General features: G+C 44.8%; 3 protein-coding genes across 3 annotated transcripts; all 3 read right to left on the bottom strand.

The window, feature by feature from the left end:
• Positions 1-5,637: 5,637 nt before the first annotated feature.
• Positions 5,638-10,500, bottom strand: LOC146575191 (putative RNA-binding protein 15B). Its single transcript, XM_085275423.1, has one exon. It carries the CDS (start codon positions 10,215-10,217, stop codon positions 7,677-7,679), a length of 2,541 nt encoding a protein of 846 aa, XP_085131549.1. The 5' UTR covers positions 10,218-10,500; the 3' UTR covers positions 5,638-7,676.
• Positions 10,501-11,057: 557 nt separating this feature from the next.
• Positions 11,058-19,088, bottom strand: LOC146575190 (mesencephalic astrocyte-derived neurotrophic factor-like). Its single transcript, XM_085275422.1, has 4 exons — positions 18,881-19,088; positions 15,706-15,833; positions 13,224-13,365; positions 11,058-12,828 (listed from the first exon to the last, which is right to left on the bottom strand). Exons 1-4 carry the CDS (start codon positions 18,966-18,968, stop codon positions 12,644-12,646), a joined length of 543 nt encoding a protein of 180 aa, XP_085131548.1. The 5' UTR covers positions 18,969-19,088; the 3' UTR covers positions 11,058-12,643.
• A 1,613-nt stretch (positions 19,089-20,701) lies between these two features.
• On the bottom strand, positions 20,702-25,677 carry LOC146575189 (oxidative stress-responsive serine-rich protein 1-like). Its single transcript, XM_085275421.1, has 4 exons — positions 25,321-25,677; positions 24,164-24,273; positions 23,894-24,010; positions 20,702-22,978 (listed from the first exon to the last, which is right to left on the bottom strand). The coding sequence occupies exons 2-4, from the start codon at positions 24,238-24,240 to the stop codon at positions 22,099-22,101; spliced, it is 1,074 nt and encodes a 357-aa protein (XP_085131547.1). The 5' UTR covers positions 24,241-24,273; positions 25,321-25,677; the 3' UTR covers positions 20,702-22,098.
• Between the last annotated feature and the right edge of the window lie 250 nt (positions 25,678-25,927).

Genomic DNA, 25,927 nt, shown 5'->3' with positions numbered 1-25,927 from the left:
CTCGCACAAAAACAAACACAACAAATAGTCATGTCCCCTGCTTTCAGTCCACTGATGGATTCTTCCATTTCCTGCTCATCTTCTGTATAAAATGAAATATGTGCACCCATCTCAAACAACAGTGACATGAAAATATGTGAATATTTTAGTGTGAAAGATACTAAAGAAATACCAACACTGAAGGGCAGAGGTGGATGAAGTGTAACATATGAGCTGTGGACGGGAAAGAAAGATGTGACAGTTTCCGGTAGCAGGAAACAGCTTGAATATCTAAGAGCACACGCCAAAGGAGAGGAAGCACGGGACTGATCACACAGGCGTGAACAGCAAGGGATCATCACACAGGAGGGACAATAAGAGCCACCCTGGAGGAGGTGATCAGCGACAGACTGCCTGTCCTCCATAACACACCGGACAATCTGAAGAGCAGTTTCAGCAACAGGTTCCTTCAACCTGACTGTCGGGAACGTTACAGGACGTCGTTCCTTCTGCTGCTGTCAGACGGGTCAGATCCACAAATGTGGAACAGGATTAATCACAGTGCATCCTGTCACTTTGTACAACACATACTTTTATATTTATATGTATATTTCTGTATTTATCTCTTTATCTTAATATGTATCTATCATAACTCTGTAACTCTCATTTTATATGAATGCTTGTTGTTTGTTGTATACTTGCTGCTATGACAACTCGATTTCCCTCTGGGATCAATAACGTTTCTCTGATTCTGAACAGGATGTAAACCTCATCAGAAAAATACGCTTCAAAATAAAACCGAAAATAAAAGATGTTACACGGAGACACAAACCAGAAGAACACGCGAGGAAAAAGTGTTTCGACCGAACAGGGAGGGAACACGGAAAAAACCACAGAAGAAGAAACGATCAGCTTCAGACACGTGAGGTCAAAAACCACAGAAGAAGAAACGATCAGCTTCAGACACGTGAGGTCAAAAACCACAGAAGAAGAAACGATCAGCTTCAGACACGTGAGGTCAAAAACCACAGAAGAAGAAACGATCAGCTTCAGACACGTGAGGTCAAAAACCACAGAAGAAGAAACGATCAGCTTCAGACACGTGAGGTCAAAAACCACAGAAGAAGAAACGATCAGCTTCAGACACGTGAGGTCAAAAACCACAGAAGAAGAAACGATCAGCTTCAGACCAAACAAGGCAAGTAAACAGTTTTTAAAGGTGAGATGCAGAAGAAAATCACAAGCAGTCAAAACAGCCAATTACACCCTGGACCCCAGAAGGTTAAACACTTTTTTAAAGTAACACAATAGTTACTTTTCCTAGTAATTAGTTACTTTTATAATACCGTAACTCAGTTACTTTTTTGAAAAAGTACCTAGTAACTATAACTAATTACTTTTTAAAAGTAACTTGCCCAACACTGCTCGCGGGTGGCTGAAGTCATAGATTTTCTGCGACTGCACTTTATTTCTTGTGCAAGTAAAGAAAATCCTGAGACGATGATATAAGCGGGCCGCTCTTCATGGCTCGTCCTCTCAGAGTCCCCAAACACAAAAGCTGCCCTCACGGTTTGGACACAAAATGAAACAAAAAGGTGAAAGTGCCACCAACATGATGGGCAGTAGGACCCAGAGCGTCTCTCTCTAAACTAATGAGATATGAAAACCGAGCTGACAGAACAAATTCGACTTCCAGGACTTCCAGCACAAAAGGCGAGACAATAAATCCCCGCAAAGACGCAGGGATCTGGGCATGCAGGGAGGCTGCATGCCCCCATCCTCCTTTATGTTGGGACAGGAGAGACATCGATGAGTCCACCTGGTACACCTGAGAGCGAGAGAGGGTGGAGCAGAAAAGTAGTAGAAGGAAAGATGGGGAGGATTCCTCGGGGTTGGTTTCTGGGATCAAACCTGAGCTCGAGCTCATTTTTCTGGCTCGTATTAACAAACACTGGCGCGGTCTCCAACACCAGCGGCCTGCAGGCTGCGTCTCGCAGCAAAATCCCGTCTTAAGTGGATGAAGCCGGCTAATTCAGCCAAACTGGCGCCGCTGATCTGGTCGCCTGGCCGCACATCTTCAGTTTATTTTAGCAGCAAACAGCGACCCAAACATCACCACATTTTTCTCCTTTCACTGTTTTACCCGTTAATATCAAACTAAATGAATGAAAATAATCACACTGATTTGTGATAAACAGGAAAATCAGGAACGTGTCCTGACAGCTTTCATGTTTTTACTGCAGGGTAACAGGATCTGTTCCCTGAGTCTTCACTGACATCCACCCCGATGCTTTGGGCTAACGCACCATCAACATTTCTAGTTTTTCAGCACTGGGAATGTTTGAGGCGTGTTTGCACCAGCAGCAGCTTCCTGGCTGCCCCCCGTGTTCAGAGTCTGGGCTCAGACGAATCCCTGCGGACGCCTCGGATGTCGGGGAAGGATCAGAGTGTCTGAGTCCAGCCCACCTCGGCCTTTTCTGTGCTCGTGCTGCCTCCTTGTGTTCAGATATTGTTCTTCTTTCATTCAAGACGGTGAAACAGTGACCTGTGAAACCCTGTTTGACTAAGTGAGAATTCCTGGGTGAGTAAATACACGGAGCACAAAAGGAAGCTAAACTCCAGCCTGACCTGCTCTCTCTTTCTCCCTAACGTAATTAAAACGCTCGTTTCAGCAGCTGCTTTGTGATGATTTGAGTTTCAGTGCAGATGCTTCTGCTCATTTTTCTCTCATTGGGGAGAATTTTAGGTGATTTATTAGAATTTATTATAATCTCTGGCTGCCGAACAAACGTGTGGGTGACGAGCAAGAACAGCATCACAGATTTCAGTTCTACTAACAGTAACTCAACTTTCTGATAAATGTCTTAAAAATGTCGGACGGGCCTTCCTGAGCAGGAACCCTGCATCACGGCGTGGCGTGTTACCGCTCGTCTTCTCGGCGATTGTGGTCAAACATGCCTTTGAATCATTAACAAGCTCCTGCCACGTAGTTTTGGGCCGATACGCCACCTTTCTCATGGCCATCCTTGAATGTAGCTCCAGGCCGAGGACGATCGATGGGCGTTCACATTTCTCCATTTCTGAATAATCACACCAACAGTTGCCACCTTCTCATCGGGCTTGTCGCTGACGGTCCTGTTCTCCATCCCAGCCTCGTGCAGGTCTTTGCTTCGTGACTCGTCCCTGACGTCCTTCCACAGCTCGGTGGTTTTGCTCACGGTGGCAGAGAGCATGGAAGAAACCGATTCTGTGAACAGCTGTGCTTTATGCAGATAATGAGTTAAGATCAGGAGGCTGTCACAAGGTCATGGAGGAACAATTCTGACTGGTTTTAAAGGATCAAGCACTTATTTCACTCAGTCGTACAGAATTCAGTTTATAACTCTTATGTAACGTCTCCATTAAAATAAAACTCCCATAAAAACGAGAGAATGTTCGTTTCTAAAGTCACAAATTCACCAGATGATCAAATGAATATTTCACCCACTGTATAGGATTCAAAAACCTTTCTCTTTTTGGCATAAATAGGCTTCCATACACGGCTAATTGTTCTAAAGAGGTGCACTGACAGACCAACAGCTGGGTTACATGTAAACACTCTAAAAGGGACTAAAAAGGAAAATAAACCATAACATTAAAGACTTTATTTCTTTTAATAATAATATTAATAACACCTCACTGAGTGCTGACATGTGATTTTTGCCATTTCCTGTTTCTTATTAATACTGTAAAAAAATCTGAAGATAATTTGATAACAGGAATAATTATTAAAATGAGTTTTAACATAAACTTTTGGTGATTTAGGACTCAAACATAAACGGGTAATGATGGCTCTAATATGCTGACATGCATTTGATTCATTTAAGGCTGTCACATTGATGAGAGTCACATCTGAACATCAAATTTCAATATCACACCAATAATGTGTTTAACGTGGTCGTTTGTTCACTTTTGGCACTATTTTCAGTTTATTTCCAAAAAGGGCGACACACACTGAACAAAGTATTACTGCTAATTTGATCATAATGATCACGCATTATATTTTAACCATGAGAATTATAAAGTAAAATTCTTCGTAAATGTGCTGGACGTACTGCATCACAGTCATTTATTCTGGGAGGTGTGGAAAATATTTACAGTGGACATGGACATCGTAACGTCCAGATTACCAGGAGCTGTCTTCACGGCACAGAGCGACAAACCCACCTTCTTCAAATCAAATAAACTTGATGCCAAACGTTTGTACTACGTTTAATAAAAGTTTCCAGAGGTCATTCAGGCCACATCTTCACTGTGAAAAAGGTTGTGAAACATAAACCAATACTGGATATTTTTTATCATCATCACTCTGTAAAAGTAAAAAACGAAGTTAACTTATAATAGTTAAAATATGTTTTCTGTCAGAGAACAAAACTTTATTTGCAACATACAAAACTATCAGAACAACGTAAGCATGTTTCCTGTTAGCAAAGCTAAATGCATGAACCGTCGAGCCTCAAGTTTAAAACTATTTTTTCAAAATAAAAAATAATAGCTAGTTCAGCACCTTGACCTTGGATGACCTCTAGAAACGTACTAATATCTTTAAAATGACAGCAGCACAAATGTATGACATCAATTTTGTTTGATTTAAAGAAAGGGGGGGGGGGGCATCTTCACTCACATCACAAACCTTTAAGGGAAACTCAAACAAGTGAAATCTGATCAATTCTTTTCATTGATTGACTTATTTGTTTATTCATATGTTCAAATAATATTCAAAGGTGCATCCTGGAGAGTTTGAAATGTTCCCGCCATAATTTTTTAATTAACGCTTGGAAAGACTAAAAGTACGGAAGTCCATGAATGTCAAGAAAAGACAAACTAAAACAGAAAACATAAGCTGTCAATTCATTTTCTTCCAATTCAGCACTGCATGGAGGCTAACCATCATTATTAAATATATACAAATTTATTTTTATTTTATTTACAAGAAAGATATTTTATCTTTTAGTTTAGAAAGTCAAGCTTGTGACTTAATTACAATTTAGTTTTAAGTCAAAATTTAAAAAAACAAAAACATAAGAACAGTTATTGCCATGATTTTCTTGCCGTGATATATAAAAATCATGAACAAACGTCAAAGAAGTGGAAACTGAAAAAATATAATTTTTTCAGCACAACTTTGATTTTTTTATTTTTATTTTTTTATCAAAATGAGAGAAAATACCAGAATTTAAACAACACACCGAATCATTTAATTATTTAAAAATAAAACTCATGCGTTGGGTCATAAAGCCAAAGTTAATTTCACTCTTTAACATTTTCATTATGACTTTGGACATGACCGAAAACGAGTAAACAAAAAAATAAAATCACGGCTAATCTTCATCCTAATTTTTTGTCTTACTGGCATTAACAGGCTTCCTTATATTTGTGCTTTTCTTCATCATCATTAAAGCATAAACACGGACCGAGTCGCTCTCACACCATCGAGCTGTATAAGAAACTCAGTTCAGCTCAACTCAAAGCTTCTTTACTTTTTCAACTGTTTATTCTAATTACTGTAATTTACTGGCTTCATTATTTATTCCGCCACATTTTCACCTCTCACATAATTTAGTGTCAAACTGTTTTACTCATTACATCTGAATGGTCTTAAAATCAGCCCTTGAATCATTGGTTAAAAGGTTTTATTTGACTAAAATTGACCAGAAAAATGACAATTTAAGGGAGAAAACATAAAAACAAAGAAGCAGGTGTGGATAACAGATGGACTGATGTATTAAAATCCAATAAAAGGTATAAATGTGTACAATATAAAACCAGTAATATGATCAAACATCAGCAGCTTCCTGGAGAAGCTGGCGTTTCTTTTTGTTTTGTTGACTGACAAAACCAAACTTTTTTTCCTGCATGCAACATCAAACACACTCGTACAGCTTCCAAACAAAACACCTGGAATGATTTTAAATTGATAAAAACACTAACTAACATGAACTTTACAGCGGTGGGGACGGAGGGTTGGGAATCCACCGGCCTCACTTAACCAAAAAAAGTCCCAGAAGAAGCCAACAGGGGGAGACAAAGTGCCGCTTCCCCCTCGGTTTACAGTACTCTGAATAAAACCACCCGGTGCTGCTCGGCTCGGACATTCGGGGCAGCTCGGTACAGTTCAGAGAGCGCACGAAGACTCCTGTCGGGGTTTAGTGTTGTGTGTAACAGCTTAGAATAGAAAAAGTGCTGCTCTGAGCGATAAGTGTGTGTACTCGTATCGTGAGAAATGACAGTTTAGTCTGAGGGTACTTCCTGCTGTCAGTGTCCTACTTGTGCAGATGTGCTCAACAGCTGGCGGCGACTAGACGATGTGAAAACTGAGCAGTTCGAAGAAGAGCACGAAGCAGAAAAAGCCTCAGTAATTATTAAAATAAATCCTCATCATTAACAAACAATAAGAACACTATGAAGTAGAATAACCAAACGTGCTTCCTGACGTCACATTTATGATTCTCAAAGCAAATCTAATGATATTAAAAGTCAAAAAGGAGTAAAATGCAGTTTTGATAAAAATAAAATGTTTGAATTAAATTAGATGAGGCCTCAGTTTAGTCAATCAGATGTGAAAGTCTGGAGAGAAACATCAGATTTTACTACTATATATAAAATCCATACATTTCAAATCTTTAGACTCTGATGATTTAACGTCGGCTTGTTCCGTTATCGTGACTCCAGATAATCATGAAAAAAGGGTTTTTTTGTGTTCTTGTCTTTAATATTTTATCTCTGAGCTTCTGCTCTTCTTGAAGCACACGTTTAAAAAGGCGCAGCTTTTGTTTTGAAGGGGACCTTTGTCTGTTTCCTGTTTGTATTGTATTTTCTCATCATTTAAGGATACTGAAGTGATCAGAGGATGAGGGCGGGATCAGCCGACACCTGAGCTCTGAGGGGGCGTGGCCTTTATCACATTCAAGATAAGGACAGAAATACATGAAGTCAAAAATGTGCTTTTAATCTTAAATATCAAAGTGACGCATGGATTTTAGAAACATTACTTTCCAAATCTAAAACTTCACTTTTTTTATTTAAACATCCTACTTTATGTTCTGTACCTTTGACACATAAACCACAATAATTTATAGAAATAATGATCAAACTTTTTAAAGATAATTTTTATGCTGTGGTTTTACAGCAAAGTTTGACTTTTTTAACTTTGTGACTTTAATATTAAACTTTGGTTTTATGTGTTCAACAAGTCAAACATCCAGTTTCTGTATTAATTCGGACTTTTTTTAGTCGTGACCTTTAAGATCGTTTTGGTTCACTGCTTCATGATTATGTCTTATTAGAAGTGAATATTTATTGTAATATTTTTCCTGCTTTATTCTGTCTGGCAGTCGGCTGGGTCAAGTTTCCCCGTCGATAAGGTGGCGGCGGCGTGTTTATAATCGCACGGACACGTGTAACAAACGGGCATTTCTCACGATACGACTTCCACAATAAACTCTACTTCCTGCCGGGACCAAGCACTGCCTGCGTGCAGCGTTTTAGCCTCATTTAAGTGTTTTATAATAACGCATTTTCCACGAGCCCCCGAGGGCGCCGCAGACGTAGTGTAGCTCGCCGTGTTTCATTCATAACATACTGAGTAAAACAATAATAATGCTTTTCTGTCTAAAAACAACATGGAAGTATTCCTCTGCGCTCACACCTGTGCAGGTTCAGTTAGTGTCATTGACGATCACAATAACCATGTGCTCCTCGTCCAGGTTACCCACAGTCCTCTTGGCAGCCTGCAGGTACTGCTGCGAGAACTCGCCGGGCGGAAAGGCGTACAGCATGGCCCCCGGCGCGCCCTCCTTTACAGCGGGGAGGCTCACGACTCCAGCAGCTTCTTTGTTCCGCAGGTACGTCACCAGGTGACGGAGCAAGCGCACCTGCAGGCCCGGCTCGGGGGCGGGGGCCTGGCGGTCGACGGGGCCCTGGAGGGCCAGCAGGATGGCGAAGTTGTCCGGGCGGCCTAGTTTGATGCGGCGCGACACCTCGTCGAGCCGGGTCTGGTCCATGCGGAGCCGCTGGGCGATCTTTAGCTGGCTGGGCTGGTTCTGCAGCTTTGGGCTGTCCTTCATCACGGCGCTGAAGAACGCCGCCCCGCCCTCCAGCAGGTACAGGTCGGTGGGGAAACTACTGTTCTTCAAGGCGAAGAAGCCGTGCCACGTCTTGGAGAGCGCCGTCTGGGCGAACTCAGACAGCGTGCTTGGGGGGGAGGTGGTGTTGGTGTGGATGGCAGCGGGGGAGCCGGTGGTGATGATCTCGCTGTTTCGATGGTGGTGGTGGTTGTTGTTGTTGTTGTTGACGTGGTCGCTGGAGGACCTCTTGCTGTGGTGGCGGCCAGACGGGGGATCTTCTTCACTGGCAGCAGTGGCTGCGGTGGAGTGCCGCACCCCTCCGCCGCTGTCAGGGGAGTGGTCTCGTGGCTCCGTGGTGGAGTCCGGCGCTCTGACCCGAGCTCGGTCTGGGCTCGCATCAGGAGAGACGGTGCCTAGTGGACCGCGAACCCTGGACCTCACCCTCTCCTTCTCCCGCTCCTCCGTCTGCCTCTCAGCGGACACGCTCCTGCTCCGGCTTCTTCTCCGGCTCCTCCTCTCCTCCCGCTCCTTGAGCCAGCGCTCCCTACTCCTGCTGCGGCTCCTGGCTCCTCGCCCGCTCCTCCCGAACGCTTCCACGCCTGCCGTCCTCCTCTCCAGGCTTCGTGTGGGGCTGGTGGGGTAGTCTCTCTCCAGCAGGGCCCTCTCCCGCTCCCGGAGGGAGAGGAGGCTGTGAGAGGGCGGCGACAGGCGGTCCCTGGCCCCCCTCAGCTCCCGCTCCAGGCTGCGATGGCGGCTGTATGCCTCCCCGAGCAGGTCGTAGTGAGAGGGCAGCGCCACGGGAGGCTGGTAGCCAGGAGGAAACGGACGAGAGGGGCTCTCCTCCACTTTGGCGAAGTCCACCCTGAGGCGGCGCTCGGGGCCCCCCAGAGGAAAGCCCCTCATCTGTGTGCAGGCGGCCTGAGCGGCGTCCAGACTCTCGTACTGAATGTAAGCAAAGCTGTCCCCCTTCACATAGTCTATGTTCCTAATGCTTCCGAAACGGTCAAACTCCCGAGCCAGGGCGGCCAGAGAGTTCCCGGGCCCCAGCCCGCCCACCCACAGCCGGGTGGTGGGGTTGGCTTTGCCATAGCCAATTTTTATGGGGTTGCCTCCGATCAGCCGCCCCTGCATGGCTACTTTGGCCCTGTGCGCCATGTCCAGATTTTGAAACTTCACAAAAGCGTAAGCCCCGCCCTGCCCACGTGAAGGACGTTTAATCACCACATCCTCTATGATGCCATACTTGTCAAAGCCCCTCCTGAGTTCGGCCTCTGTGACGTTACCGTCCAGGTTTCCAATAAACAGGTTGCTGGTGGCCCTCTGGTCGTCCTCAGGTTTTAAATCCTCCACCACGGGCATGGGGGGGAAGCCGTAGGGCCGACCCCGCTCATCCAGCATGCCGTAATAATCCAGCAGCCTCTCCCTCTCCCGGCTCAGGCCCAGCTGCTCCAGGGCGTAGTGGCGGGCCCGGAGGTCCCTGATGTTGCTCACGCCGGGCACGGGAGGGGACAGGGAACGCTGTCGGTACGGGTAGGGCGCGTGCACAGGTAAATACCCGACGTCGGGCGGCGTGGCGCTCCGCCTCCTCACGTACATGGGTTCGATTTTAAGCTGCCGATCTCCCAGCACTAACCTGGAGGACTTGGCGTGCCGGGCCTCCTTGGCGTCCTCCGGGTGTCGGAAATTGACGTAGGCGATCCGGCCCAGCTCGGGGGTGTGCGACAGCTTCACGCTGACGTCCCCGAACTTCTTAAACTCGTGGAATAGCGCGTCCTCCACGTCCTCGTCTGACACCTGCGAGCCCAGGTTGCTGATGAGGAGCGTCTTGTACTCCAGCGTGCCCGGGCGGGAGGCTGGAAGCTCGGCCGCGGCGGTGCGGAGGGGCGGCCGGCCGAGCAGGCTGAGTTCGTGCCGGTGGTGGAGCTCCAGGGCGGTAGCCCGCTCCTCCCGGAGCCGCGGCTTCTCCCGCTCGCGGCTGCGGCTCCGGCGGTGGTATCCCCGGCTGTCTGCCAGCAGCAGGGCCAGCGGTGGGGGCGGCGGTGGAACCTCCTCTCTCCGCGCACTCTCCCGCTCCCGTATCCGCTTGGCGGCGGCCCTGGACGGGCTCGCCTCTCTCCCGGCCTGCCGCTTCATTTTCAAAGGATGATGGAGCTCAAACTTTTCGGAGCCTGCGATGGGAATCCGGGCCCGGGCAGCGAAGTCCAGGCCTGTTAGCGACGCTGAGGCTGCAGACGGCAGCTACGGCAAACACACGCTTCTCCCCGGGCCGCTGGGTGACCGCACACACGCCGAGAAACGAGCACAAAGTCGGTTAAAAACATATCAGCGTCGGAGGGTCTGCACCAGCGCCGCCATCTTGGACAATAGGAATGTGCGCGTTCCCTCTGGAGGGCGGAGACGTGATGACGCAACCGTGGCGGACGTCATGACGCCGGACGCGTTATTATGGAATACAAAGTCGGGGCTAATTTTATCCTGCTGTAAACTGCACTTCTTACATATTTATTGGATTTTATATTTAATTTTCTCTCTTCTCCACTAAGCAATTACAACATTCATGAGTATCACTAAAAATGGCGATTCTTTGTGGCCAATACTTTATATCATTCATGCACCTTTATTTCTCTGCTTTGTTGGGATGTGCACAAGATCTTTGTTCTGTAATTTTCTGTTTGAAATAAAGACATTTTGGGGGGTAATTTTCCAGCGTATTCCCAAATATCCAGGAGTGATACAGGGAGTAGTAGTTCATAGCTAATGAGAGACATGCTTTCATGTTTTAAACTAAGTCAGTGGAAAGTGTTCGATCATGCTCAGGAGAGAAGAACAAACTCATGTTTTTCTGCTTGTGACTGGTTTTCCTCCAGCTTCCTTCCAAAGGCAGGCATTAGGCTTTTTCAGAAGCAGCGGTGTGGAATGTGAGACGTAGACAAAGTGCTACACAGGTGTGAGTGCATCACAGAGAGCAGGGCCTGGAGCTTTTCATATTTTAATGAAAAAGTAGAATAGTACAGTTGTAACAAATGACACTGCCTTACATGAAAAGTCACTGTGAGACAACAGCATATTTTAAGTTTTCATTTTTCATATGAAGCATCACACACAGCTTTTATCACCACCTTTAGCTACAGGTCATCCGTTTATGTCAAACAAAACAAGTTTCATCCAGCGTCCATCGAGACGCCGCCGCAGTCCAGAGTGGAGGGGCAGTTCAGTTCCACCACATGTGAGAGAGAACACGGTAAATGGTTGTTTCCCAACGTTTAGGGACCACGAACACATGAAGTGTCTGAGTGAGCGACATCAAAGGTGGATGTAAAAAAGTCAGAAACTGTATTTATTTATTAGAAATTGAAGAGAAAAAACCCTTAAATATTATCCTTAATAAAGTTTCCTGCTTTGCTGACAGTCACCCACACTTGTCATCGGTGGTTTGAAGTTTTGTGCTAATCTTTTTCCAAGAGCCGTGAAGTCCAGCGCCGCACTCGACCCGGGGCCACTCGTAAATCCTAACAAACCCGAGCGGCAAGCACAAATGATCCAAACAGCGCAGTAGAAGTGGGAACGTTCCAGGGAAAAGCAGGGTTTTTTCTGTACTTGACACCAGAGAGGATGGTGGAGGAGGGAGGGGCCTGAACCGTCATTTTAACCTGAGGGAGGCGGAGCTTTCTCACTGGCCGAGAAGGTGACGGGACGATTCTGCAGAGACCTTCAATCTAACGAGAACAGAAACAAACTGCAGCTTTCCTGAAACAGATCACGGCAGGGTGGAGCTGAACAAACACTCAGTATGTCAGGATCACCCACAAGTCTCAGTACATCCACCCGTCCTGCAGTCACCATGGAAACAGCGGAGCTCATGTCAGAGGGGATCTGTGGGAGGAGCTTCTCCGACCAGAAACTTTAAACGTCTCCTCCTCAGGAAAACTTCCAGGTGACATCATCTCCCCGTGTTCTCCTCCTCTCCGCCACATGAGCCTAGCTCTGGTATCTTTTCTGTATCTGAGTATTTTCCCCAATTTAAAGGAAACGCCGCTCTGAGCACCTGTTTGGGAACCAATACGATGGCAACGATCAGGAGATCCAAACCCAATCATCTTATTTTAGTCTGGATTTATTATTTTTTGACATTTAGACAAATGAAAAGTAGCCGAATTCTCCATCAGCAGCTCCTGTTTTGATCTTCACATAAATGTACAGGTAACTCGTTACAGGTTTCTCCATGTTTGGCTCCTCGGTCACTCCAGGCTCCTCTTACTGTTTGAATTTCCCTCATCACGGCTCAGTCGCACACACTTAGAATTTATAAACATCCGAGTCAATGTGGTGAAGAAAACTGGAGGTCTTATTTAGGCAGTCACTGTGAAGATTATTAACTACAGCTGCTGCTGGCTCTCCCTCACTTAGAAGTACAGATCAGGACTACGCTAACATCTATACTTCTGAAACTGCCTCTTCAAATATTAAAAAAACAAAACAAGCATGCCCAACAAAACTCCCGCTCCGCCTTCTTCTCTGCGCTGGATTGCAGTCTGATCAGAGTCCATATATTTATGTTTTTACAGGTCTGTCCGTGCGTTGGCGGCTGCCGGCGCGTACTTGGGCATCAGCTCTGTGATTTTGCGGATGAAGTCGGACTTTTCAGCGCAGCCCTTGCACGACTCGCCCCACTCCTCCAGGATCTTCTTCAGGTCCTTCACTTTAAGCTTTTTCAGGTCCACTGAGGTCAGGTCCAACTGTTTATCTGCAAGGAAAGCAAGAAAAAAAATCAATAAGACTGAAATAATCAGAGCACGGCTGATTCATGTGGATTCATGAGTCCACGTGTTGTCTACGAGCAGCTGCGCCGTCTCTGTGAGCGACAGTTTATTCACGTCAGCCGTTTTTAAATCATCTCAGACACTCACCGCTCTTATTTTGAAGGGTCGGTACTCATCGATCAGCCACAGTTAAATTGATGATTTCATGTATCAAACAAAGGACGTATTTTCTTAAAGCTGGTTTATAAATAAAATATAATTCTATAAATAATACACCAGCTAAGCTACTATTATTGTTTTTTATTATTATTGTTGACTTCCTGAACTGTGGGGCTCAACCGTTTGTTAGGCGAGAAGATCCGCACTCTTCCCTCCTCACCGTATTTCAGCTCACAGATCTGGCCGTCCTTCTTCTTGAGCTTCTCGCAGATCTTCTCCACGGGGACGTGGTAGCTGAGCGGTTTGGAAACCTCATTGATCATCTTGGTTGCCGCGTCACTCGTTGCACCGATGTAGTAACACTGAACACAGAACAGGGAGGAGAAATCAAAAAGTTAAAGACAAATGAAACACGAGCGGCTTCGGTCACTCTGCTGGATTCTGCTGCGTCACGTGCTAAAATAGAAAACGTCTGCTTCAAACGGTTCATCATAAGAGTCCATTTACAAAAACCAAACACAGGAAGGTCTCTGTCCCAGGGAGCAGCGCTGCACCCCCTAGTGGTGGCAAGCTGCCCAAACACAACATGACTGAACTCAAACATTTTCATATAAACTGCGATCACATTCACTTACACCAGGGGTGTCCAAACTCCGGCCCGCGGACCAACTGCGGCCCGTGATCCATTTTTAATTGGCCCGCAAGTAATTTCATAAATAGAATAGAATATGGCCACACTTCAACTTTTGCTTGAGTGCATTGCACTTCTTAGTTTTAACACCAGGGGGAGCTGCTGTTGATCAAGGCAGTTGCTCCACCAAAAAGGACATCACAGAAGAAATTTACCCCCAAGTTACTAAACATGGCAGAACCAAAGAAGCGAAAAGTAGAAAAGTGAGTGCAGAACATTTCAGACACGGTGGGAGAGTGAATATTTCTTCAAAGAACTCAAGGGGAAGCGTGTCTGTTTGATCTGCACTGAAACTGTGGCAGTTATGAAAGAGGATAATGTACGACGTCATTATGAAACCAAACATCAGGCCTGTGCATCCGACACTGGTGCTGAGCCAGAGCAGAAATTAAAGCAAAGCGTAACTCTCCTGCAGGGTCAGCAGCAGTATTTATTTCGTGCTCAAGAAGTCCAGGAAAAGGCTCCAATAGCGAGCTGTGAGGTCGCCCAACTCATCGCGAGACATGGCGAGCCTTTTTCAGATGGAGACCTCATAAAACACGGCCTCATTAAAGTCACCGAAATAATGAGCCCGGAAAAAGTGCAGGACTTCAACAACGTCAGCGTGTCCAGAAATCCAGTCGTGCGACGCACTGGAGACTCGTCAGCCAACATTAAACTGCAGCTGTCTGATGAAGCTGCGCTTTTGATTTTTACTCCATTGCATGCGATGAGAGCACCGATGCCACAGACGCCGCACAGCTGCTATTTTTTTGCGGGGAGTGGACGAGAGCACGAGCGCTTTAAAAATATATTCCACAGTACCCGTGTGTTAATAAGCATGCATGTGCACATGCTTCAAATATCAATAATACGCATGAGTCTTGTCACTACTCTGCTTTGGTGCACCACTTTCTTATATGCGTTTTTCTTGTTAACACGCAGAGTACACACCGCTGTGCACAGCGCACGCACACGTAGTCAGCTGATCTCATCTGATGCAGATCTGCTCCTTGATCAAGAAACATTTGTCCGGATTTTTGGCACGAGTGGCGTCGGATCAGCACCGCAGCTGGACGGCCCGATTTACATACCCAGCGCAGCTGATACTCACCAGAAGAATTTACTAAAATGATGCACTCCTGTTATTAAGTCCAGTTCAGTCTGTTAATGTCGATAATGGTTTCAAACGAACGTTCATAGGTGTGTTGCTGAGCCTAATAACTTAAACAACAAACTTGAAATGTACCCGTCCCATCTTTATTGGTTTTTCTCTGTGCTGTAAATCTTCTGTCTAAGAAGAAATGTGAGGCTGTTGTGAGAACGAGCTGCCAAAGCTTTTTCTGAATAAATCAATAAAGATCCATTTATGGAAAGCTGTGATGAAGGCAGTTTTGTCTTTAATTATATTCAACAATATAACATATTCGACCACTTTTAAGTGATTTTTCTAACTTTAATACACTAAAGTTAAGGTTATATATCTAATTTCTAGTAAGTGGCCCAGACCCTCCTATATTTTTATGTATGTGGCCCTCAGTGAAAAAAGTTTGGACACCCCTGACTTGCACTGTCTGGGTGTTTAAACAGGAGAAAACCAGCAAAAAAGATTCAGCTCACAGACACTTTCCACATCAGAGAGCTGCAGGTGCTGATCCTGACACCCGGGCTGTGGCAGGTGACATCAAACCATGGTGATAAAATTTGAATAATTCGTTTAACTGACCAGGATTATGGTTGTGGGGGGAGGGGGGGCATTTAATCACACTCATTCCTGTAGCTTGTACTGCAAAACCTTAGAGGACCATCTGCCTCCATCTCGGCACATCCTCCTTCACTACATCCATGAATCTTTAACATTTCCACCATCCCTCCTCTGCACAAACCATCTCAGCCTCGCCTCTCTAACATTTCATCTCCTCACTCTCATTCACACACACCTGTTCTGACATGTTGAATCTCCAGCTCAGGTTCATTTTAATCGATCCAACCACCTCCAGCTTCCAGAAACATGTAAACGCGTTTTACTCACAAAGCGATTTTCTTTGCCTTTGGTGTCTTTGCAGCTCGCCGTGAGCGCCTTCTCGATGTCTGCGCTGTTAAACTTTACATCCTTGTCCTTCAGCGACTGATAAAACTTCCCCAGGAAGGTCACGCACACTGAAACAGGAAAACAAAAGTCAACTCGACGAGCGGTTAAATCTTTGTGTAGAAAGAAAAACAAAAGCCAGTCACAACAAAGTCCCTCATCTTATTAAATATGTAGTACCGTACAATCTATATATAGATTAGATTTTCCTTTATTTAAAAAATAATTAGGATGTTTAAAATGTGACGACTTCTTATTCATTTTTTCCCTCATTGAATAAAAACTGAATTTGACACTTTGTCAGATAAAAACTTAGATTTATGTTTTTCACAAACAGTCTGTCATCATACAGAAATGACAACGGACGTACGGAGCCGTCTGCAACCTGAAAGAGTAACTGAAAGCAGCAGAGATTTACGATAGAAACAACTTATTCCATATCAGGAATGAAGGAGAACAACTAGATGCAAATACTGACACTCGCAGACTTTCTGAAAAGACCCTGCGCACTAGGGCTGAACGATATATCGCATTTGCGATAATATCGCGACATGATCAAGTGCAATTTTCTAACCGCAAAGGCTGCGATTATACTCTGGACATGTCCAAATTCATGGGCTGCATCCTCCTGAGGCCGCATTTGTAGACCGATTACGTCACAGCGACGCGCCGAAGGCTGTCCAAATTACTACCATATCCCAGAATTCATAGCGCGGCCCAGCCAAACTCCAGTTTCCAGCAATGGCGGCCGCTACTGAGTTTTAAAATTACTCATACTAATCTTTCAGGGTCACAAAATAAACTTTTAACATATTTTCAGGCGAGAAAGTAGCTGTGTAAACATCAAATATCTGCTCGGTTTATCAAGATATCGCATATTTGCAAAAGTGCTTCGACGTTTTCAGAGGCGTCTGCTACCCACCAGCTCGACAGCTAGCCGGGAGCTCGAGGGTTACTGATGCGGCCGAGAACGGCACAACTCCCGGCACATCATTTTCAGATCACCGCGGAGTTTCGCTGCTCGGGTTAAACGTAATATATAAGTCACTTAGACAACCTAAAAATGTTATTGTTGGGCTTTTTTCAGTGTTTTGTTTGTTCGTGAGTAAATCGGTTTGGCTGAGATTAAAGTTATTAGATTAGATAAAATAAAACTTTATTAATCCCCCGGGTGGGTTCCTCCTTGGTTTTCACACAGCTGACTAAACGTCAAACAGAAAACTTATTAAACAGAAGTATGAGACAGTCGAGAATTTACACCAGTGTCTGGTTATATTTTAGATAGCAAGAAGCAGACGGCCGAGTTTATTAAACTCCACCGAGACAGCGGTGACGCTAATCAGAACTAGACCGTCCAATTTCACGCCTTTAAACTTTAAAGGCGTGTTTGTGTGTGTGTTTATACAATTGCTATTATGTTTGCACTTTATGTGTAATGTTACTGACTGCAGAGATCAGTAAGATGTGTGTATTTTTTATTTATTAGTTTTATTTATTTAATATTATTTTTTAATTGAATGACTGTCTAGTAGTTCACAGATGTCGAAAAACTGAGTGTGGTAAAGCCACTGATTTTTTTTATGTATATTTCTGCAATCTGCACATTGTACTGACTTTCATTTTAATGTTTACACCAGGGTTCCTTGTCAGCACTTTATGCTCAGATGTTTGTAAGCTAAAAATAAACTATTGTGTATGTTCAAATATACTGTTGTGATTGAAGAAGTTAAATAAAAATGTCAGTCATCAATTCATGCATCACCTCATGTCATCATAACAGAGGTCTGTCTTCCAGGAAAGAACAGTTTAAAATTAATGTAATATAGTATTGGCCATACTATATGATGTATTGCTTGTCTTTGTTTAATAATACAGAAGACAAAGACCTTAAAAAATAATCGCATATCGCATCGCAATCGCAATATTGGGGCAAAAAAAATCGCAATTAGATTATTTTCCATAATCGTTCAGCCCTACTGCGCACTTTAATTGGAATTTGCTGGGAGACTGAAAGTTAAATTCAACAGTCAGTGAGAAATAAAACCTGCATGTCTAGAATATCCAGTCAGAGCTGATTAAAACACAAATAAGGTTTAAAAGAGCTTATTTTATTTAAGTTAGACCACCACCAGACCTCAGGATGATTCCCACTGGTGGGTCAAAAAGTGATTTCCAGTATTTAAACTACTGTAAATGACTTGTTGGCCTACAACCTCTGAACCATATGTCAAACACACCTCTCCTGATAGAAACAGAGATGGCATGCTATTTTAAGCCAGAAGGAATATTTCTGTCATGGGTAGAAGCTCCATCAGTCTCTGTCAAAGCGACTCTAATATATTCTTTATTTATAAATGTAAAACTCTCATTGACATTAAAAAGAGAGATGAAGCCAAGAGGGCAGCAGGAAGTAGAACAAATGTAACATAACAGTTATATTGAGATAGTTTAAGTGGCCAAGAAGGACTGGCTTGTTTATAATGTGGAACAGTATGTACAATAGTTATAAAGTCATAATGATACCTGCAAAACACTTCATTTTATTTTATATCCAACCTATTGGCACATCCTGTTGATGCTGACTATTTATAAATATGAGCAAAGATATTAGACTTAAAAAAAACTCACTTTGTGGCACAAACTGGGGTCCTGATAGGCCCCTGACTTTAAGGCTCGTTGGTTTTTACACTTCATTTACATGTTCTCAAACACGTGGTCACTTTTTAAGGTGATTTCCAACCTGGCTACAACAGCCAATCCAACCATTTCACAGGTGAAGCTTCAGACTTTTACATCCTGATGTTTGATTCTGTGTCAGCCTGCAGATATCCCGTCTGTGGCTCGCGCTCACAGGATGCTGCCAGGTGTGTCTGCAGGTGAGTTTTGGTTTACTGGAAGTGATGAAGCTCGTTATTCTGGTAACACGGGAACATTAGCTCTGGATGCTTCCTCCCCCCTCTTTTTGGAATAGTGACACCCCTGTAAACACCAGCTCCGCTCCCTTCGCCACGGTAACCCTGGCAGTGGACTTTAGACCGCTTTCGGGTGGAGGTCTTTGAAAAGTTGTTGAACCCTGGTCGCTGTAGCTAAGCTAACTGAAGCTAGCACACGGACCTACCTTCACAGTCTCCTTCCTTCAAGGCTTCGGAGGAACCCGGCACGAGAGCGAGGGCGAGCGCCACCGACAACCCGCTCAAACACAACATTTCTGCGAGGATAAACACTCAGAATGCCGCCCGGTTAACCGCTGTTGGACAGGGAGACTCCGCACTCATGGACCGCAGCCGCTTCTGCACAAACGCCGGTAAAGTGAACGATCAGTGTGGTCTTTCCGGCGCCACGTCACGCTACGCCAGCACCTCATTGGTCGAGAAGTCCGACTCGTTCCGGAGTCCTCCACGCATTCGTCTCTGATTGGACGGAAACAGAGCATTCCGGGGACAGCGTCCAGTTGGCGCCGGCTGATTGGTCCACACCCTCACCGTGCTCCCATAATGTATGTCAGCGGAAGGCGACTAGTGGCCCGTTATGGAGGACAAACAATGCCACATTTACGAATAAATACACAACTAGCTTTATAAAAACGACATTGTTAGTGTAAAGGGACAATCACAATACCGTTATCTTACTTTAGGAAATAAATAAATAAATTACAAAACAGCCTGACAAAAATGAAACTGGTGAAATATAGAGACACATTTTGATTTCATCATTTTTATTATGAAAGTTTGTATTTAAGATTTTCATTGTTAGTCTTGACATTTATCCAAGTATTTATTAGTCTATTTATATCATTTTTCATCCTCCATGGCTCAGATGTATCTGTGATATTAAATCCCAGTTTACATCTTCTACTTTATGATTAAAAATATGATGAAACTCTTCTGTTGGGCAGAATCGGGTAAGCATAGACAGTAATCTCTCCTACAACAAAATACTGGCCCAACCCAGTTTTAGCCAGAGGCAAAATTGTAGTGCAAAAGCTGCGGTTTGGTTGCAGGTAGGTCAGAGAAAAATGAAAAATGAATGGCTTGGTAAATAGTAAATGGCCTGTATTTGTATAGCGCTTTACTAGTCCCTAAGGACCCCAAAGCGCTTTACACAACCTGTCATCCACCCATTCACACACTGGCTTCATCAACAGTTCACAGCGTTTACTGTTTACAGTCAGAGACTGTGTTCTGAGAGCTTCCTGATATAAACATGGCTTTTTACCTGGCTATATCACCTTGGTAACACAGTAATACATCACCTGGTCTGGAGCGAGGTAGGTTCATTTCTATCTTAAAATCAACTGAAAGTGCCACATTTTCCCTGATTGGTACAGCAGCTCAAACTGTGCCTCACACTGTCACTGGAGATTACATGTATTATTTTGGTGAAGCAGGAAATATAGAATGTTTTTATAGTTTACTCACACAGACTATCTATTCAATCAGATAAATTTCCCTTTAATCTGTGACAGAAGCATTTTTCACGTTTGCGTTTTTAGACTGTGGGACTTTTAAATGGATCCAGCTTAAACTCTAATGTGAGGCTGGAGTTAAATTGTTTTAGTGTGCCAAAACACACGTTTAGCATTTTTATGGAACAATAATTTGTCATATTGCTGCAGTGTTGCATTTACTGTTACTTTTATTATGTTCTTTATAGATTTTAGACACCATTTTATCATGATATAACTTATCACTCAAGCAGGTGACACTCATGGGGATCAATTTGTGCACAAGACACGGGAAACGCCCCTTTTTTGTGAGCGTGCCCAGAGCCTAAAGCAGAGAGCATGGTTTAAGAGACAGTTGTTGATAACTGCCATCTGTGACTGTGACTGGGGCTTCAGGGTTTGTGTTGAAATTATTTTATTACTCCCTGTAAACTCCGTGCGAGCATGTTAGAAAAATCTCTGATTAGCTTCATTGACACGAGTGAAGACGACGAATTCTCCATTTTTTACTTCTTTATTGAGTGAAATTAAATCCAGACGGGCGACTCCTGAGGTCGCCACAAACACCAAAAACAGAATCACACTTGGCATGACAAGTTCGCGTGTTCCTGTCTTCTGCAAGACCCAGCACCAGGAGCTTTGGCAACTTCATTTGTAAACCGAAAACAAACAAAGAAAGAAAAGTGATCCACAGGGCACAAAGAGAAAGGCGAAACTAAAGCGAAACAGCTGGCTGTGACGAGTTTCTGTCAGATTTAGTAAAAATCACAGAAAGACAAACAGAAACATTAAACGTGGGTTAGTCTATTCTGTGGCCATCAGCCACAACATTAAAGCCGCCTGCCTGACACGGTCTGCACACCTACCGACAGTCAGGCTCCAAAATACGACAGCTTCTGGTTATCAGAGTTACTGGATACGAAGCATCTTTAAACAAATCTGAGAGAGCGTGCTATCAAAACACGTTGGATTCAAATATAATCCACTTCAACACGTTTGAAGCGCAGTCGAAGGCTCTGGGCCTCATTTCTGGATTATTTTTGTCACATTAATCTCACCGTCTTGTAGTTAGTATCAATGTTTTTCCTACATTTGTAGGTATGTGTCCTTTCACTCACCCGAAGAAAAAAGAAAGACAAAAAAAAAAAAGTTGCATTTTTATAACTTAATGATTTTTCTAACATTCAAAAGTCACACCCTCCCCTACTGCAGGCACAGCGGGCAGCCGTGCACCTCTGGTTGTGGGTTTACAGGCTGACACTGTGTCACTGACCCACTAAACCAAACTTATACTGAATTTATGACAATTGTTCAGAATAACGTTTAATCTTCATGCAAATTTATGAGAATTTCATGAGAAAAACAGCAACCTGTCTCTGTGCATTAGCCCTGTGACAGACCTGCCTCTGGCCCTATGTCAGCTGGAAAAGCCTCCAGCCCCCCGGCTCCACCTCCAGAAAGGTGGGTTAAAGTTAACGCTAGCAGAGCGCTAGCAGGATGTGCTTGGACCAGCTTTGAAACGGCAGCCTGTGGCCCCCGGGGCTGGTTCCTATGGGCTCAGGGGCCTCTGTGAATTGGGCTCCCACAGACCCTCGATCGGGCCAGGAGCTGTTTTGTTTTGCTGCTGTAACAGAGCGTGGGAATATAACAGACGTGGATTAACAGAACGTCACAACTTAACATGTGGATCTCACCTATGAGTGGTTCTAATGTTGTGGCCAACCTTTGTCCATTTAAATGAAACTTTTATTCCTAACTCTTCCTTCTACTAGCACCTTTCCTACTTTCCTCCAAGGCCAACTTTTCTCTCATCGACAGAAAAAAATACCCTTGTTACCGTCTTATCATTTTCCTTATCTGACATAATAATAGTGGTAATAATAAATCTGACTCTAAGTGTACATCATCTCGGCCATGTGCGACATCTTTTTGGGGATGTATAAATAATACTCCATGTAGCCAGAAAGGTCCTCTATTGTGATGTCATCCACGTAGGCGCGCGCCTGCTCTGAGCAGGAGCGAGGGGAGCCTGACGACAGCGCCGGAGACGCCGCCGCGTTACAGCTGAGAGTTCTGGATGCTTCCTCGCTGCTCGGCAGGCTCCTCTCACACTCCGATATGACGTTGCGGAGCCCCGTGAAGGAGTAGACTTCCACACCGTGCCACCCTTGATGATGGCACTGACACTCGACCCCCTGCTTGCCGTCCTCTTGAGACTCTGAGCTGCTTCTCTGGGCACAGGAACAGGCGGCGTGGGGACCCTCGGCAGACCTGCCACTGTGGAGTTCGGACAGAGCTCGGAAGTCAGCAGCCTCTGCCGGTCTGGATCTCGGGGATGTTCCCGTTCGGGTTTCGCTGCTCTGCGGGCTGCTGTCCTCACTCGACTTTCCTCCGGCCAGCCCGGACGTAGCGGTGATGATAGTGGGGATCTCTTGTGAGGACTGTGGGGAAGCCACGCTTCTAATATGCGTCTCATAAGCAGCACAGGATCCAAAAACCAGAGTGGGGACATGCCCGGGTGAGCCTGGAGAGGAGTGCTCTTTTGGGACCGGGATGGCCACGGGCGAGGCAGCTAGTCCGTCTGCTGCCGGACGAGGTGGGGCAGGCTCAGGCGCGGCCAGGCGCTGGTGCTTCGGACAACCACTAGGGGGCGACAGTGCAGACGCTCCGGAGGTGCTGCAGTAGGTGAACTTCGGTGGGTGGAGGATGGGCGACTTGGACCTGCGACGGCGCTGTGTTCTGGACGCTCCTCTGGAAGTTTTCCTCATGCAGCTAAAAGGACGAGAGAGAAAATCAAATATCACAAAGAAGAACTCCAAAATAAACACTCAACGAGAAAAGAGGCGTCACCTGAAAGACACAACACAAAGTCTGACCTTAGAAAAAACCCTCGCTCTTATTTTTCAGTCCAGATGTTTGCTGACCTCTGAGCTACAATTCCACCCAACCCCTGATGTCAGACAGACTTTTATCTCCATCAGCCTGGATCACAGCTAGCATCTGCAGTCCTGGTTCTGTTCTGAGGATCTGCTCTGAGATCAAGAGCCACTGTAACCAGAACCTGCAGCAGGCGGAGCACCGGTGCCACTGGGCCGAGCTCACAGATGCTGCACATCAGAAGAAAGGCCACCAGCTGGAGAGGCAGCTGGTTACTGCTCTGTTAGTCAGTTTCATTTAATCATTTACTCTTTGCTGTAAAAACCAAAAAGTCACCAGTGTTGGAATATCACTGGCATGAATGAATACTTCTCCACAGACTGCCACATCTTAACATTCACAACCTTCACAGGTTGTTTTTAGAACAAAAAACAAAACAAAACACTAAACACGAGGGTTAGATCTCCTCCTCACGTGTTCACGTATTTATTAAACAAGCAAACAATGCCTGACTTAAACTTTATGACTCAGCTTAGAGTTAAAATAACCAGTTTAGCCTGTTTTTATTTCCTAATGACGCTGAATAAAAACCATTACACTCCACTGGATTAGAACAGTTAAAGCATCCACCAGTTAAGAAAAGTCGAACCAGAGTGTCTGAGTCCTGAGGCTGTGTTTAGGATGGAACTGATAGAACGAAACGTGCCTCCTCTTCTTTTCTGACTCAGTGGAAAAAAGCTCACAATGATGGACACAAGTATCCACACTGTCTGTTCCTGTGATCGAGCGTCTCCCAGAGAATCAGCCTACCTGTGCCAGTTGTCTTTCGGGCAGCCGAGTTTGGGCTTCGCTCCGCTTGAGTCGAGACAAGCTCGCGATGTTGCTCTGGAAGTTACCGCCTCCGAAACACTCACAGCTCCGGGCAAACTGGAAGGAGAGAGGAAAGCAGAGTTACTGCCATGTGATTCGCTAAATAGACAAGGAGTCAAACAGGTGAACCTAATAAAGTGGCCTGTGGGGGTTTTAATTTAAAAAAATCATTTTAAAATAAATTAAAAACTTTTTTTGGCCTGTGTTTACCTCTCAGCATCAACCCTCAGCTTCTTGAACGCCATCTGCAGCGTCTCCTCCTCACAGTCCTTCCCTCCTGCCTCCATGGTGGGAGGAGGCCGCTCTGACCAGCCACCCAGCTACAAAATAGAAACACACAACAGTGTTTTGCAGATGAAGCCACACAGGTAAGTGCGCATCACGGTTTCCTTCACAGAGATTCCAATTTTAATTAAAAGTCACATCTGTTATCAAGCGGCGCTGAGAATATGCTTCTTAGTGGGAGCAGCTGTTCAAAGAGTCAGTATAATGAAAACACTGGACGAGTAAACAATATCAGAAAATTAACTAGAACTAGTCTTTAATCAAATCACACACACACACACACCATCACAGAAGATGAGAAAGACAAATAATTTCAGCTCCTTAAAGAGGCATTTCTGTGTTTTCTGAGTCAACATTTTTTTATTAATTTCCAAGTAAATTAAATATCAGACAGACCTAAGTGGTCATAAGAAGGTATTTTCTGCCTTTCTAAAAAAATTACCAACTACTACTCCAGTAATGAAAAAATTCAATTAAAAATAAAGGCCATATTCGCTGATCCAAGGAGCTAAAATCAATTCTAAAATAAACAATAAATCAACAAACACTGAACTTTTGAGATTGTTGATATGTTATTGATCGATCAGCTGGGCTATAGATAATCCAATCAGATCGGCAGACGTGATAAACGTGACAGCAAACTCGGAAAAAACACGACAGCAGGGGTTCCGTTTCTGAAGGAAATATGAGTGCTATCCACCGTTAACTGAGACATTACAACTAATAACTCAGAGATCACTCCACAATGACACGCAGAGTTCTGTGAATGAGTTTAGCAGGCCTCTAGTTAAAGACGAGCGGAGCCGCTGCCAATAAAAACACATTACTTGAGATAAACCGAATAAATGAAATGAAACGTGACACCGAGAGATTAATGCACGTCTGTCGAGCTTTCGCAGTAAAATTAGACTTAGTTAATGCCTGAAACGCTGAAAATCTCTGCATGTAAAGAGCGTGTTTTCAAACCTTTTGCACTAATGCTAGCAGGCTGCTAGGCTAACTAGCTAGTTCGGCATTGGAGGTCATATTAACTGCTGTTAAAATGCTTGCAACACCTCTAAAATACAGGAGGGCATACTTACGGTTCAGGATATCCCAGTCACGGTGAAGGGAGAGAGGTGCCCAGGGCATAGAGGGGCTTTTCCTCTGAACGGGCCCTCAGATGTTGGTTAGCCAGGTAGGCTATCCAGAGCTACGCTAAGCTAAGCTAGCTTCAGGGTCTGAACGTTTTTGAGCGACTCTTTCTCCGGGACAACGAGATCTGTTCCTTCGGGGGGAGAGTGAGCACGGACGGTTACATGGAACCGGACACGGATGAATACAAGCCGTGATGAACTAACGGAGATAACAGCGCAGACATTCGGACTCAGTTCGAGACGTTTCTCTGTCCTCGGCTTGTTTACAGTCGAACCGTCGCAGTGACTCTGCAACAACGCACCCGCTGACGTCACGCTCCCGACAGCGAGCTGACGTCACTCTTCAAAATAAAACTATTTTATTTATAGAAAAAGTGTTCACCCTCATTTCTTTATATTTGCTTCCAGGGAGCCAGAGTGTATTTAAAGCTTCACAGCGCTCCAGCTTTATGATGGACGGTTAAGGCTCTTGTTTAGGCATTGGTTGCTTTTTACCCGCAAAGAAAGCTCCACAACACAATCTGGTACTTTCATTGTTGTAGTAACAGTTTTT

Source organism: Mchenga conophoros, linkage group LG5 (genome assembly GCF_057382185.1).
Source record: "Mchenga conophoros isolate Kocher_MC1m ecotype Shallow Benthic linkage group LG5, M_conophoros_male_GT1.1, whole genome shotgun sequence".
NCBI lineage: Eukaryota > Metazoa > Chordata > Actinopteri > Cichliformes > Cichlidae > Mchenga > Mchenga conophoros.
This window is presented reverse-complemented; position numbering and strand designations above follow the sequence as displayed.

What these genes read in the sequence shown, in the direction of transcription:
- LOC146575191 (XM_085275423.1), bottom strand. Translation starts at nt 10,217, where the DNA reads ATGAAGCGGCAGGCCGGGAGAGAGGCGAGCCCGTCCAGGGCCGCCGCC.
- LOC146575190 (XM_085275422.1), bottom strand. Translation starts at nt 18,968, where the DNA reads ATGTTGTGTTTGAGCGGGTTGTCGGTGGCGCTCGCCCTCGCTCTCGTG. An exon ending in GAAGGAAGGAGACTGTGAAG is followed by an intron (nt 15,834 to 18,880) that starts GTAGGTCCGTGT and finishes TTCCTGTTTCAG; the next exon opens with TGTGCGTGACCTTCCTGGGG. An exon ending in AAGGCAAAGAAAATCGCTTT is followed by an intron (nt 13,366 to 15,705) that starts GTGAGTAAAACG and finishes TTCTGTGTTCAG; the next exon opens with TGTTACTACATCGGTGCAAC.
- LOC146575189 (XM_085275421.1), bottom strand. Translation starts at nt 24,240, where the DNA reads ATGGAGGCAGGAGGGAAGGACTGTGAGGAGGAGACGCTGCAGATGGCG. An exon ending in CTGAGGGTTGATGCTGAGAG is followed by an intron (nt 24,011 to 24,163) that starts GTAAACACAGGC and finishes CTCTCCTTCCAG; the next exon opens with TTTGCCCGGAGCTGTGAGTG. An exon ending in CCGAAAGACAACTGGCACAG is followed by an intron (nt 22,979 to 23,893) that starts GTAGGCTGATTC and finishes TCGTCCTTTTAG; the next exon opens with CTGCATGAGGAAAACTTCCA.